General features: G+C 42.8%; 1 protein-coding gene across 1 annotated transcript in view; it reads right to left on the bottom strand.

Annotated features, from left to right (window-relative positions):
- The window catches only part of GEMIN2 (gem nuclear organelle associated protein 2), a 215,314-nt gene that overhangs the window by 183,867 nt on the left and 15,693 nt on the right, over positions 1-15,754 (bottom strand). The window contains exons 3-4 of the mRNA XM_085626925.1: positions 10,795-10,884; positions 7,180-7,239 (exon numbers count right to left, since the gene is read on the bottom strand). Coding sequence (XP_085483051.1) covers positions 7,180-7,239; positions 10,795-10,884 — 150 coding nt within the window. The remainder of the gene's footprint in view (positions 1-7,179; positions 7,240-10,794; positions 10,885-15,754) is intronic.

The following is a 15,754-nucleotide window of genomic DNA, read 5'->3' as shown; positions in this document are numbered from 1 at the left end:
GCGCAAACACTGGCGGGTCCTAAATACAGGCGGTGAGAGTTTGCCTTATCCTCTTTTTTCATTTAAAAGAGGCGCTAATTTCAGAGACAGTCTTGTTCATACTAGACCAAAAATTAAAGTTTCAACCAACGTCAACACCTTATGGGATCTGCCCCCAGTTCAGGGACATTTCCCATGTGGCCAATGTGCGGCATGTCCACAGACACAAGCCACTAAGACGATTGACATAGGCACTGGCATCCCCTGGGTTCTCAAAAAACATACTAACTGCAACACAGACAAGGTCATATATCTAATAACTTGTCCCTGCTCCTTGCGTTATGTGGGTATGACCACACGCAGGGTGAAGACACGCATAAATGAGCACAAAAGTACGATCAGACGTAGTAAACAGGCCACAAAACTTACCAACCATTTTCTGTCACTAAAACATAAGCCAGAAGATTTGAGATGGGTGGTTTTAGAACATCCGTTCATTCCAGCCCATGTCACAGACTTTACCAAATTCCTGTTCCAAAAAGAACAGAAGTGGGTTTTTAAACTCAAAAGTGACACCTGCGGCTTGAATGACGAAATCCCGTGGTCGTCACTTTAGTGAGAAGAGACATTGGAGTTTCCATCTGTTACTATGCCTCACATTCATTTATGCCAGATCATAATTAGCATTTTACTTGAATGCGACCGTATTGTGTACATGTAGTACAGTAGGATCATTGTCTACTATGCATATAACTCTTGTGGTCAACTGGCGCATAATTTCTTGTATGGGCACTTTGCAACCATCCACTATGGCAGCTTGTGACTCCTAATACTCATGCGGAGTGTCCTTTAATGCTTGAATTATGTTCAAACTACACGAATCTGTATTTGGCTGTTTAGAACTACAATTCCCGGTCATTTCCGGTACTATGCTGGTGTGCCCGAATCACGTGTGAGCACACTGACCCGGAAGTGCTTGGTACTTTTGCAACCCGATACGTTATTACGGCGCAAGTCCCGTCCGTCGAGTGCCTCCCCTTCAAGCTCAGAAGACAGAGCGGGGTACCGACGGACAGGTGAGTGCTGCGCTCGTTCATTTTTCTGAATTACCATGTAATTATCAGATCGGCAAGCCGCGTATGAGCGTGTCAACTTCAGGATTTCTGCTCTGAATACTCCTTTAGTATTCTAAATCTAGCGACCACGAGGCTTGAGGGAGCTTTATCATATTTACGTCTTTCTAACATTGTAAATCTAGTGACCACAGATCCAGTGGAGCCCTGTCATATTTACGACTTACATAGTGTGACAAAACATACCACAAATGCATCTCATTCTGTGTTTCAATATCAGCGGACTCTGCACGCTTTATTTTAACAACTGAATCTAGGAGCTTGGCTTAATATATCGCTGAGTCGTATAATGTATGAGGGTCCGGTTTGCTCTAATATGCATAGCAGTGTTCAATCATAAATATACAGATACACACTGTTGTTTTTGACATCAATGTGCGGTCATTGTTTTTCACTGTCTGCCCTGGAAGAAAGAGTCATTGAGAGAAGTGTTTTACCAACTCTGTTTCAAGACCAATCCTCTGCCGTGTTTTTACTCTTGTCTAGCATAATGCTCATAAGATTATTTCTGGTAGTTCCGGTGACTTGAACATATCTTGTCTACTGGGATTAATTCTAAATTAGTTTACCTGAAATTACCTTTTGTAGAGCGGTGCCTCAATATCCTGAGCAGATGCCAGGCGAGGTGAGGTGCATACCCATAACTATCCGGGTAAGTGCACAGTTCAAGTATCATTTTACTTCAAGTCATGTCAATACTTAGATTATGACAAATGAGAATACACAATATGTTTTCATATGTACGTTCTTTATTGCCACTAACACCCAGCTTCAACCTCCTTTTATCTAATTTATGTCTAGGTTTCTTACCTGTAACAGTTCCATTGGGACATACAGAACAAACCAGGTTGTATGGTATACTTTACTGGTGGAAATCTTAAATTTTTGTGTTTATATTGTTTATCACATATTGCAGTAGCGTATTTGGGTCCTGATGAGAGCTTGGACACACAGTCCAGATTGCCGAAACATGTAGACCATCGATCTAACAGTTATTTGTTAATACTGTTTACGCACAGGTTTTAATAATGGCATCACGATAGCGCTAGAATAAAGTTTATAGCATCTAGATAGCCATTTTTAATAGCACTTTTTGTTTAATTTTTGCACTGCAACCGTCACCCGACCATTTGTTTCACTACTGGGACAACTGAGTGACCACCATTACCATCAGAGTGGTTGGTCCTCTCAGCTCAGTCCTGAATTCCCAGATGATGACAAGCCACCTATGGTGGGTGATGGGAATTATAGTTTTCTTCTGTCACTCATGGTAGTCAATTTGGAGGTTCAATTTATCTAGGGTGTTAGAGCTGTGTATATTTGGATCGTTAGACCCTCAGTATTTGTTGTAAAACGTATATGGATAAGGGGATTTGTACTGTAGCAGGTCTTTAAATTCGTCCCTCGGACCCTCCTCCACCTTCACATTTTGTGAGAAATTTTTGTATTCCATATAATAATTCTGCCATTGAAGAAGTAAAATCTTACCCTTATCTTGGAAGAATTAGGTCAGCAAACTTGGCTGACAGCGAACATATTGCAAGAATAACAAATAAGGCGTTTGCCCATGGAAATGCACTAAAGGCACTTTACGGAGCAACCAGTCACAGGCACTTTAATCCTCTCTTATCAGTTTAAACAGTATGAAGATTCCACCGACTTTTATCTGCTTTAGAGACAATAAATATTAATCAATGGTGATCTATGCATCAGGTGGAGGGGAAGATTATTCACACTATTTGCACTTTAAATTCTATAGAAGCCCTAAGGTTAGAATTGGGATTGGTGAGCACTTTTATGAGAGGACTAGCTGCTATTTTACGATGGTACTATTGTATACTACATGCTAAACAAAAGTGTTTAAGGAGTCTTTTGGCTTCTGAAGGTTTCGTTTTTATACAGAAGCTGATCATTTTTAACTAATATTTTAACTTAACTTCAGCATTTTTCTTTGACTAGATTAGATACCCAGTGTATGAGCTATATTCACCTTAAAAATCATCTAAAACATACCATGAGCAATTGTTAGATATATGTAGAACAAAATCTAGTTTCCACTGTATTATTGAATCATGTCAGGCAGCAGTCTCTCAACTGTATTTTAATTGTAACCTGGAACATAGGCTGCGAAAGATCCATAATACTATGTAGGCTGAATGGTTTATCATTAAAAACTGTGACAGGTGCATGGCAGAATGTAGTTTGGGAGGAGGGAAAATGCCTCTTATGTTATAATGATGTACAGATCATTGAACAGGTTATATTTGTTAGTCCTACTTTATGTTCCACTTCATCTCCTAATTAAGCATAATTTTTGCCATGAATTGGACGAATCTGCTGCTTTCTGGGAGATGGAGTATCGAAATTAGCCCCCCGAGGGGCTTAATTCAGCATTTCATTTCAGCGCGCATCCATTAGAGGGCTAATTTCGATACTCCATATCCCAGAAAGCAGCAGATTCGTCCAATTCATGGCAAAAATTATGCTTAATTAGGAGATGAAGTGGAACATGCGCGTGGTGACTGCAGTGCCCCGGGAAGAAGAGGTAAACTCGAAACGCGTTGGGACTGTGGCCAAATGCTTTTAAGAGACTGGAAAGCACGATTGCCTGTACCTTTAATAAAGTTTGTTTGGGGATAAAAGCTCACCTGTGTCAGAGTGCGATTCTATAGTTCAAGTTAAGTCTGACTGTTTTTGTGCCAAGCAACCGGAGGGTTAACCACAGGTTAATTAGTGGGATACTTTTGTTCCACCCAACAATAATTGTGGTTGCTGCTCGAGTAGGGTCTTACACTCCTCAATCAGTTACCCAATTTCCCTACACATAGGAGTAGGTTCCTAGAATGTGGACCCCTATACTCCACAGAAAAATGAGACTTTGATAGAGAAGTAACTAAGGTGGAGGTCGTAAGGTGAGCAATTCAATGGAAAAAAAAGTGGGAAATTCAAACTGGACCACATGAACATAGTAATGGGTGAAATACTGGCCACCACATGGGTCTGGAGAACTCTAAATACAAATTGGATGCTGTAGTAAGCTGGCTCTTTATAGGATATATCAAAATGAGATATTGTGCAAAGAGTCCAGGGGTTCTCTTATGTGTGGACATGGGCTTGCTTTAGCAATCCCAAGGTGATCTTCTTTCTAGGGGGTAGTGTGGTCGAGAAGCCTTAGGCTTATCAAAGACATCTACAAATACACAAAATAGTCAATAAATAATACACAGGACTCAAAAAGAAGATCCACACCAATTTATAAACTTAACAGGTATCTACATATGTTTAGGCACTAGAATCAATTACCTCAGGTAAATTTGTTAATTCAAGAGAAATCCTTTTGAGTTCAAAAAGTCAACAGTGACATTTTTAGAATCTGCAATGTTATCTTATTGGAAGAAAAGCAACCTCCAGGAGTTAAGGAGAGTGATGGGCAAGGTCCAAGGCAGCACCAGCAGAACACCACCAGCAGCACTAGGGGAGCTGGGTGCAAAACAGCGTTGGGTGACCAATGTTACTCTATGGGGACTGGTCTTTGTGAAAAGGAGCTTCAGGTTTTGACTGAGGGGGACAGTCGGGCTGAACCAATAGTGAAGTTCAGGGATAACCATGCTCGAGGACGTAGGGATATTGTTGGTCCTAATTTCCGCGGCCCAGGGGAGACGGGTGCAGGGTGTCCTTAGGGGCTGGGTTTTCTTACCAGGAGCAGCCGCAGTAAAGGGAGCAGAACCACGGTGAAATGGGGGGACCACAATGACACAGTTGGCACACTTCAACTTGGGCTTGGAGCGAAGGGTGCAGTGGTGTCTTTAGGCATCGGGTTTCTGTGGCCACAAAGTTCTCTTAGGAATCTTTGGCTGCCTGCAGGTCTGCTACTACGCGGGAGGTCTTGATTTCTGGGTGACGTGCTGGCAGGTCTTCCGGGCTTTGGGGACTCAGCATCTGCAGGACAACTCTTCTTTTGGTGCAATTGTCAGTAGTCAGGCCAGCAGGGTTGGCACAAAGTCACTTGCTGGGTCTTCGGTTCTTGTAGTTGCTACACTTTACGTCAGTCTTCTTCTTTAAGGTCGGCAGGATTTGATTTTCTGGTACAAGGGGCTCACCTAAATACCCAAATTAGGGGCATTAGGGACATGTGCGGTAGTAGCCAATGGGCTACTGACCATTGCAGTCACTCCGTCCCCACATATGACGGAGAATTCCTGAGTTGGCAATCACTAAGATGGCCACTTCTGAAAAGTAATGTCCACCTCAGACTAGGCTACCTTAGGGGTGGTACAAGCCAGGGAGTGGCACACCTACCTCACTAGCTAATTTTCCCACCCGTCCAGGTGCCAAAGGGCTCTGGACAAAGGGGGTTGGCTTCCTCTCCTGTGAGGGGAGCAAGAGTCACATTTCAAAGGCAGCAGCTTCTTTGAAGCTCCCCTGCCTTGGAATGCTAATCAGCAAGTCATTTTGAGGAAGGGGGTGTAAACACCCTTTCCCGAGCAGGCTTGGTTTCAGACCTCTTGAGAGCAAAGGCTCTCATCCGTGGGGGGGGGTCAGACACTTTTCTCAGGTGACAGAAACCAGTCAACAAACACACCAGGGGCTGGTAGGTTTTCAGGGGGCACCACTAAGGTCCCCTCTGAAGGCATGTATTAATAAAACCAACACTGGAATCAGTATGGGTTTATTAATGAGAGGTTTGATACCAAACATCCCCATCTTCAGTGAAGCCATCATGGAGCTGGGGAACTCGTTTTCACTAGAGACCATCACATGGTTTAAAATTGCTTTCTTGATCACTTGCACTGGTAGAAATGGCACCTTCTTGCACAGGGACATATCTGCTTATGCAGGTATGCCCTCACGTGTAAAAGTAGGCACCCTGCCTTAGGGCTGTAAGGCCTTCTGTAGGAGTGGCTAACAAATATCACATGCAGTGTTAGGGAACATGGCACATAGGGATGTGTCATGTCATGTTTTCACTTTTGTCTGCACCAAGACATGCAGTCTGCAATGTCAGCGTTGCATGCATTTGGTGAGGGGTCCCTTAGGGTGGCACATTCCGTGCTGCAGCCCTTTAGTACCATTTGCTAGGGACTTACAGTGTGCTTAAGGTATTGCCAACTGGGGATACAAATTTACAGTTTTTGGGAAAGAGCATCGATTCAGTCAACAGCATACCCAGAGACAGAAGTCAGTTTCAGAAGAATGATAAGTCACATAAACGGACACTATCTGGATGTCAAACAAGAGTACAATAAGAGACTTAGACTAATCATTGGACAAGGAACTAAAAATATTGCTTGTAATGTGCCCAGGGAGGATGAGTGGTACGAGAAACAGTACAGATCCGAGAAGGAGGGGCTACAATACAGTCATTGAAATTTCTCCATTTGAACAAGCATTCACCCCCCCAGTTCAGGACATTTAAATGGAAAGTGACAAAGCGGAACACCGGGATCATAGTCTCCCTACCTGTATGGGTCACCGGGTGGGATGGAGGACAACAAGTGCTACAATACTTGCAGCACTCGCAGGGAGTGACACCTAGCCATTGGGATGCAGTCCTTCTAAGATTAGTGCCCCACTTATTAATTTGTTGTTATTAATAAGGAGATCAGGGCTTGGGGATCAAGGCTGCCGACAATGGGGCACCCCCTTGAACCTTCATCTGCAGTGCATGATATAGGTGTGAAATGAGTAGGCTGAAAAGTAGTAATTAAGTATCCTTCAAGCAGAGATGTCCATCTAGCTCTTCAGTGCCTGAACTTATAGTAGATCAGATACATAGGTGGTGACTGGACTGGTCTAAAGTTGTCAACTGATATCAAATAGGAGTTGTACATGCAAATAAGTCAAGTATTGTTCATAGAACATTTGACAGGCAAGTGTGTCAGATGATTTTATAGCAAAAGAATAGTTTCTGAAGGCTGTGAATTTAAGCATTTGTCAAGAACAATGAGTGCTGTATTAAGCATCTTTAATTATACACAATGGAGAAGTGCCAAGTAAATGTAGTCCAAACTTAGAAGGTCTTAAAGCAAATACATGGACTCACAACATGTTTAAAGATTATACATACCATTGCCACATTGCTATCCAGAGGTTGTGACGTCCAATGACTTCTGTGTTTGTGCAAACTCTGTTATGTAAAGACAAAACAGATTCACATTGGTCAATTCTATAAAGGCTGTTTTTATTGCTTCTACCCCCTACAAACATTTGCACTCTAGCTGCCTTCTTGTTTTACTTGCAGTGGTTATTACAAATGCATTTTAGATCTACTGAAACAGGTGTTCAAATTGCTAGTAGTTGAACTTTTAACCGAACAATCTATGTAAAAGTGTACCATAGAAACATAGTGGCTCATATTTGCATTTCTACACAGCAAAGCTAACATCAAAAGTGTATGCTACCCTAAAATTAGCAGTCTGTTAAGGAAAAACAGGAAATCTTTAATCGCTATTCTAAACTCACACTCATACAGTGGTGGAAAATCTTCATCGGAAGACCAGTCTTCCATATACAGGCTTAACCTGAAGAAGATCTGTTATGAGCAGACGGTGGATCAAACCATGCAAGCACTTCTAGCATTACCAGGGTATCAATGCATTCCCATGTATTTGATGACATATGCATGTCAAAAGGACAGTAATGTGGAAAAGTAACATTTAAAACAATTCAGCCTGCGGGCAAGCAGCAGACTGAACACCTTGCAGTTTTGTCAGGCCAAAGACAAGAATGACATCCTCGGGTTTGGACTGACCAGAGCTGGTGTACTGGTCAGAACGGCAATCCAATACACCAGCTGTTGGCAAGATCTAGCGTAAAAAATTATATAATTCAACAAGCCAATGACTACCTCCCTATATTCAAGAGAATTAAGGGAATCAAGTTAAATTGCAGTGATAATAAAGTGCACCAAACAATTGCTATGATTGCAGCATTGAAACCAAGATGATCACATGAGATATACTATGCTTGAACAGTAAAAAAACACATTTTTTAAATGAATGGACTATTAGTAGTAGCAGCGTTACTTTCAATTATTTAGAACCATATAAAACAGAATAAAATCACAAAATAAATGTCTATACGAAATGCATCAAAAGAAAAACGAAAGATAAATGTCGTAATCCTAAAGCGTAGTGGCTAGTGTCAGTCAATTTATCATTGATTTTTATTTGCATTAATTAGGATGAGCATACAAATATTAAGGGGCTAGACAATAGGTATAAAAACAGGAAAGCTGATCCACATCTAGTAAAAACAATCTTTAAAACTGAGTTACTAAATACTTGTATCTAGGCTGTTTATATAACTTGTCTTACAGAACTATGTACAATGCATCCAAGTTTGCAAGGATTATCGATGACAAAGGCAAAAAATTCACAGATTCTTCAGTAAGCCATCACTATGAGAAATCCGGCATGTTGTGCACACCGCTCAGTTTAAATGCATTTACCAGAGTCCTCTACTAGATCTTAGAAACAAATTGCAGATAACATTGGTTTAAATAAAACATAAGAATTTTACAGACAGTGTGCCTATCTCCAAATTATATCGAATAGTTGTTCTTAATTTATAAAAAGATCTTCTTAGCCCATATTTTGTATTTTGCTTCTAGGAGCCATGATTTAGTTAACAGTTCTGATCTCCCTAGGGCAACACAAGGATCTTTGATATATTTATCTCAGAGAATTACCTTACAGGCCTCCTATTTCATACAATCCCTTACAAAGTCACTGTTTAATATTGTAGCTGGGTTCATCCACATAGCAATCCATAATAAAAATGGCAACAGTTTTATTGCATTTTCAAATAACTTATACCAAGTACTTTGAGGCAAGAGTAATGAGAGTTACTTTGAGGCAGCCATAAAAGTTGTCTGCAAAACTTCTTAATCGTTCTGAAGGCAAGCAATGTCAGATTGGCTCCAGATTCTCACTAAATAACAGATATATGTAGAAACAAATGTCTCGTACGTCTAACATATGAACAAGGGATTTATTACCCATATCAGCTGAAACAACAATTAAAAATACACACAACCCCACTTCTGCATGGATACATTTTGTGCTTTTCAAGAGAATTAAGTTACAACAGTGGCCAGTATTTTTAAAAAGCAATGGTCAAGTAAGAGAATGTGAAGACTCTTGCCAGAAAATGATGCAACACAAACGACTGATTTAACTGATTAAGGACCCATTGTCATTATAAAGGTTTTAGCAAAATTAGTGGCTAAATCCAAGTCATCAATATGGCACACACAGCTCTTTAACCCATTAGGAGTGTGGGCCATAGAACGGCACAATCTGCATACAAAACAGGACTGCCTTGCTACCAGCCATCCTTCTGCCCACCAAAGTAGTGACCTTTAATTACAGCACAGTAACAGTGTTAAACGGTTCCTAAGAATTTAGTAGGACTGTGTATTAGGTCAACAAAACTTCACAATATTGAGACTATGTCATCGGTAAATGTTGATTCGGCTAGCTCATAGTCCCACATCTGAACTCCTAAACCTCTAGAGTTGTAGATGCTTGTTGGTAACCTCAAACATGATCACTGTGATTCTCAATAAATTCCTGGAAATAGATCTAACCCTTTCGTTTGTCACTTTTGCATGCCTAAAGTATTAGAGAGAAAAGAGGCAATAATACATTTTCAAATGTTTATTGAAAAGGTCGAATCCTTGTAAATAAAATGTGAACTGAGATTATTAGACATGAAACTTTGTTATAAGCATTATTATAATGGTGAAGAACACAAACAACTCAACCATGTCAATTGCTCCTAATGTTACTCCTATCTATCAATAGTACTTCTACTCTAACAAGAGCATAAAGGAAGAATCCTTCTGCCAGACACAGTAGGAATGATCTAACCCCATACCTTGGTATAATGTTTCACGAACGTCAGCCTCAGTGCATTAACAAATGAAGGTTGTCTGTGTGTGCAAGCTTCCACACATCTCTGCTTACGCAGCTATCTTCCTTCTTACGATGACTGTTGGGGCATGCAGGATTGAATCTCATTCAACGCTCTCTGCAGCATTCATCATAACTCCAGCGCGAGGTGCCTCTCACAGAGTTAAACATGGGCAGGGTTTAAATAATAAAACACGGTCTTCTCACATTCTGCTAGAGATGCAGAATGATAATGTTACTTAGTCTGGGGGATATGAACACATAATAAAGAAGGACTGTGTTCGGATGTGTGTGTCCCTAGAACTAAGAGCAGAGTTTGGAACAACAATTTCTACTAAATATAAGTGGGTATATGGCACATTCTTGTGTTAGTAAAGAGATGGTAAGTTAAAAAGGAAAACTAAAATGGCGACAACATACAACCCATATGACAGGACCTTTTCTAACCTTGGTGGACAGAGTATTCACTGCCGCCAACTGTCAGAATTCCCTACCGTCGCTTTGTATAGTACCCACCTCCATTTCCTGACAGGCTTGCTCCTTCTCCATTATTTTGTTAGTGCAACTTCATTTCTTATACTCTGTACCTTATGTACTCTCTCAAGTCTATAGAAAAACAGAAGGCTAAATACCACCACAGTTTTTTTCTCAACTGCATTTGCAATAGCCTTGGATCTGGTTAACCCACCTTGGGTGGGGAGGCAATAGAGGTGGCAGTTTACCCCCACCAGTTTCTACCGTGAAATTGTAAAAATGTTTATCTTTACCTGCCGAACAGCTGAAAATTGAGCCACTTGCTGCTGCTGCCATTTCAAACTTGGGCAAAATCCTTCAGGGGCCGGTTGGCATCCAGAGAGCTACAAAACAGAGGTTACAAATGGTTTGTCAAGAGAGTCCGAGCAGTCCTAGTGATGTTTTCTTTTTTTTTTTTTTTAATCAGAAAAAAAAGATTATATAATACCTATAGACTACAGAAATCAGTTTAAGTGAAAGCTACATAATATTTGGACATGCATCATACTTTCTCCCACCACCCAAAGTGTTTATGAGATCCACATGCCACTCTAAGCACCAGGAGAGAGACTGACGTGAAACATTGCGTTTGGCTTGGTGTGCACCACCCCTCTAAAAGTACTGAAGCCAAACTTCAAAAAGTAGGCAGAGTAGTGGAGTAATTTAAGAGAGCAAGATGAAGCTTGTATTTAAAACTAGATATAAGAAATGGATCCATGCTGAGAGTCTTGCTGTTTTCCTGCTCTGCTGCATTAGTAGGCCAAAGAAGGGCACCTATTGTCTAATTAAGGGATGGCGTCTCCCAATTGTACTCTGTCAGAAGCAGAGATGGCAAGGGAACTGTTTTTATGCAGCAGCTAACCTGTGTTTTACTTTCTGTATGAAGCTTTCAGTAGTTAAGCAGTAAGTCTACTCTTTTCATTTCAGTTGTTTGCCTGTATATTTATGTGAAAGCCGAGCCTACCTACACCAGTGCACTGGAGAAATACTTTAAAAGAAATTGAGCCAAGATAACAGTGAGATAATGGAAGGAAAGAGCTGGAAAATTGGGGCTTAAAAAAAAAATAAAAAAGGGGGGGGGGGGGGGGTAAGCATTGGCAAAGCCAAGAGGTCTCGCCTACACAAGAGCTATTGGCTTCGGCTATGTGGTTTTACCATGTTATACACCAGTGTGGCTGCTGTTCAGCATGGCTAAATGTTAGGGGTGTGGAGTGGGGAGGAGTAGTGTTGTAGACTGGATCTGTTGGAGTAGAGTGTCGTAGAGTTCACTGGGTTCAGTGGCAGAGAGTGTCATTTGAGCGTAGTGTCCGAGTGTTGGTAACCTCAAACATGATCACTGTGATTCTCAATAAATTCCTGGAAATAGATCTAACCCTTTCGTTTGTCACTTTTGCATGCCTAAAGTATTAGAGAGAAAAGAGGCAATAATACATTTTCAAATGTTTATTGAAAAGGTCGAATCCTTGTAAATAAAATGTGAACTGAGATTATTAGACATGAAACTTTGTTATAAGCATTATTATAATGGTGAAGAACACAAACAACTCAACCATGTCAATTGCTCCTAATGTTATGATGGATTAGATTGGTTTGGAGTGGATTAGGGTGGGGTGGATTGATTAGGGTAGGATGGTTTGGAGTGGGGTGAATTAGAGTAGAGGGAGGTGGATTGGACTGCACTGGAGGGGGTTGGATTGGATAGAACTGGAGTGGGGAGTGTTAGAAATGGGTGTCTCTAGTTGGCAATGGCTGGCCAGTGTCCAAGTAAGGACCCTTCTTCATAAGTCAGAGTAAGCGGGCTACACCCTTTGATAACCCCTGCTCAACCCTGTGGTAACATAGCACGAGCAGCTAGGCTTATCTCAGAGGCAGTGTGTCAAGCATTTATGACCATACACAGTAACATAGTGAGGAACACTACAAAGGGACACCACACAAGTAGTTAAAATAAATCAGTATCTTTATATTTAGACTGAACACAAGACTAATAACAGTAAAAATCCACAATACTAGAAAATAGGGTTACCCTTGAAAGGCTGCAAAAATAGTTCTAAATGTGCAAAGAGGAGTTCAGTTCAAGGCAGTGGTCTCTGCGACCCTTTTACTCACAAGATACCTGGATTCTGTAGCAAAGCAACCAAAATGTCGCTAAGGAGTTGTAGGAGTTTTCCTTACGCTAACCAGCAATGCGTTAAATCCTTTCCGCGAAGGGAGGATGATGCGCCGAGCCTGTTGCGTGTGCGATCTGGTTGCTATTAAAAGAAATGGCGCTCCGCGAGGGAGCGACGATCCTAATGCGATGAAAATGGCGAACGCTCGGCATCCGCTCTGCGATGTCGTGAAGCGATGAACTCGATGCGATGACCTTTGGTTAGCGAGCGCTTTGAGGCCCGCAAACATACAATGCGATAATCTTCGGGTTAGCGAGCATTTGGCAGCCCGCAAACAGGTGATGCGATGATCTCCGGTAGCGAGCACTCCGCGTCAGCAGCGCGATGATTTTCATTACGCTCTTCAGCTGCGGCGGCTCGCTAACGGGTGTTAGCGACTATTTTCAGCACTCTCTTCTCCACAGTAGAACTAGAGGCCCTGGAATTCACAGGAGCCTCACCTTCAGATAGAAATCCTCGCTGGGAGGAAACAGGAGGCTGGTGGTGGAGTCTGAGGTGCCTGAGACTCCTGCAGGAGGCTAGCTCTCTTCTAGCCCTTGGGTGATTGCTGTAGCACAAATAAAAGTTCCTTCAAAGTCCTTTTCCTCTTCTTCCAAGTCCAGTAGCAACCACTGCAGGCCAGTCCAAGAAACAGCACACAAGCACAAGGACAGTCCTCTCCTGCAGATTCCTTCAGTTACACGGACATAGGTTCTTCTTGTTGTCCAGGAGCAATACAAATTGTAGGGGTTTCAGCACAGATATTTATACCCCAAAAGTCTTTGTTCTCAGAAGCTACAAGTCACTGAACCCAGCCAGAACCAGTTCTGCAGCCCTTTGTTTACCAGGCTGCATCCTTCATTTCAGAAAGAAGGGGTCTGCCATCAGACGCACAGTGGGAGGTGGAGCCAGCATTCACCTTGCCAGGCACAGCCTTATTCAGGTCCAGGAGCTACCCCTTCCCATACTCCAATGCAGATCTCTCTATTCAACCCAGGTCTGACTCAGCCTGCCCTGTCCCTCCAAAACCAGACAGCCAATACACATAACAGCAGAGCACACTGGAAGGCTTAGGCAAGAAAATACCTACTTTCTAAAAGTGGTATTTTCAAACACAGAATATAAAAATAAACTTCACTAAAAGATGTATTTTAATATTCTGAGCTCAGGCATACTAAATTCGTTTTTCTACCATGTTCTGTGGGTCAGTTAGGACTATAGAATGTAATAGCCAAACCTCCCATTCTGGCCTATGGATAACAGGTAGCCTTACAATAGTGAAAAACGAAATAGGGTGTAATTCACTACCAGGACATGCTACACACATCAGAGCATGTCCTACCTTACACATACAATGCACCCTACCATCGTGGTGGCTTACATGATGCCAAGGGAAGGTTCAGGGGCTGGGAAGTGGGTGCACTTCACAGCCAAGATGGCAGTTCTAGACTGCACACAGACACTGCAGTGGCAGGTCTGAGACACACTTTTCAAGCTGCTTCTGGGGGTGGCGCAAACCAGCGCTGCAGGCCCACCAGTAGCATTTGGTTTACCAACCCTGGGCACACACAGGCCACGCTACTAGAGACTAACAGGTAAACCAAATAAGCCAATCATGGATATACCAATTCACATGTCATCTTTACACAGGGAGCATTCGCGCTGTTGCAATGGCAGTGGCACAGCGCCCAGGGCATCTATTAGCAGCAAAAACTGAGGAGACAACAGCGGAAAAATGGAAGGGAGACCCACACAAATGGTGCCAGGTCTAACAGGGAGGTTTTGACTGGAGTGGCATAGACTGAATTGGGGTGGTGTAGACTGAACAGGGGTGGTGTAGACTGAACAGGGATAGAGTGGAGTGGGATGGACTGGTGTCTAGATTGGGAGGATTAGACTGGTGTGGGGTGGATTGAAATAGGGTGGGGTGGACTGAAGTGGGGTGTGTTGAATTGGATTGCGGTGGGGTTAGGTGGACTGCAGCGGGCGGACTGCAACGGGATGGATTGTTTTAGATTGGGGTGGATTGTGGTGGACTGAAATAGGGTGGACTGGACTGAGGTGGACTGGAGTAAGGTGGACTGGAGTAAGGTGGACTCGACTGAGGTGGACTGGAGTAAGGTGGACTGGAGTAAGGTGGATTAGAGCAGATCAGGTGGGGCAGATGGTTTCAAACTGGAGCAGATCGGAGTGGGGCAGAATGTTTCAGATTGGAGTTTGTGGATTGGATTAGGATGAGGTGGATTGGGATGGAGCGGGCCAGACCGCTCCGGACTCAAGCGGGCCAGACCGCTCCGGACTCAAGCGGGCCAGACCGCTCCGGACTCAAGCGGGCCAGACCGCTCCGGACTCAAGCGGGCCAGACCGCTCCGGACTCAAGCGGGCCAGACCGCTCCGGACTCAAGCGGGCCAGACCGCTCCGGACTCGAACGGGGCGGGTTGGGAGGATTAGAGTGGGTTTGGATTGGTCTGGGGTGGATTGGATTGGTCTGGGGTGGATTGGATTGGTCTGGGGTGGATTGGATTGGGGTGGGGTGGGGTGGATTGGCGTGTACTGCACGATGTGTAAAGCATCCTTTCAGAAATTTCACATAAAGAAACAATGTTGCTTTGCAATAACATAATCCTCATTTTTTTTAGAACAGCGCATACAATCAAAAAGAAAACAGGAGTACAAAGTGAGAAAAGAAGACATGCCGAAATACAATAAAAGTAAAACTACAGAAATTAAATCTTTGCAATTTTATTTGTTGTGCTGGGCACATTTTTTCTCATTGCTTGCCTTCTGTTTGCAGGGCACTAAAAGTTAAAAAGAATAAAATAGAACCCCAATTATGTCGGAAGCAGCGGCCGGGCACGGATTAAGTTGAATCAATCAGTGCTTAGTTCCTGCTCCACTGGGAGGAACAGGAAAGATGTTAGGCGTGCCTTGACAAGTTAAGAGGCTGTAAAGAACAGTGCCAGGCAAGCCAACAAATGGAGAGCAACGCGCCTGCTCCAAGCCTTTCTCTATAAAAGAGTGTCACAAGCGAGACGCATGCCCTAGCGCATACTCTCCTGGCTC

The sequence above is a fragment of the Triturus cristatus genome, chromosome 9 (assembly GCF_964204655.1).
Source record: "Triturus cristatus chromosome 9, aTriCri1.1, whole genome shotgun sequence".
Lineage (NCBI taxonomy): Eukaryota > Metazoa > Chordata > Amphibia > Caudata > Salamandridae > Triturus > Triturus cristatus.
The sequence above is the reverse complement of the archived record's forward strand: the minus strand, read 5'-3'. Positions and strand labels throughout refer to the sequence as shown.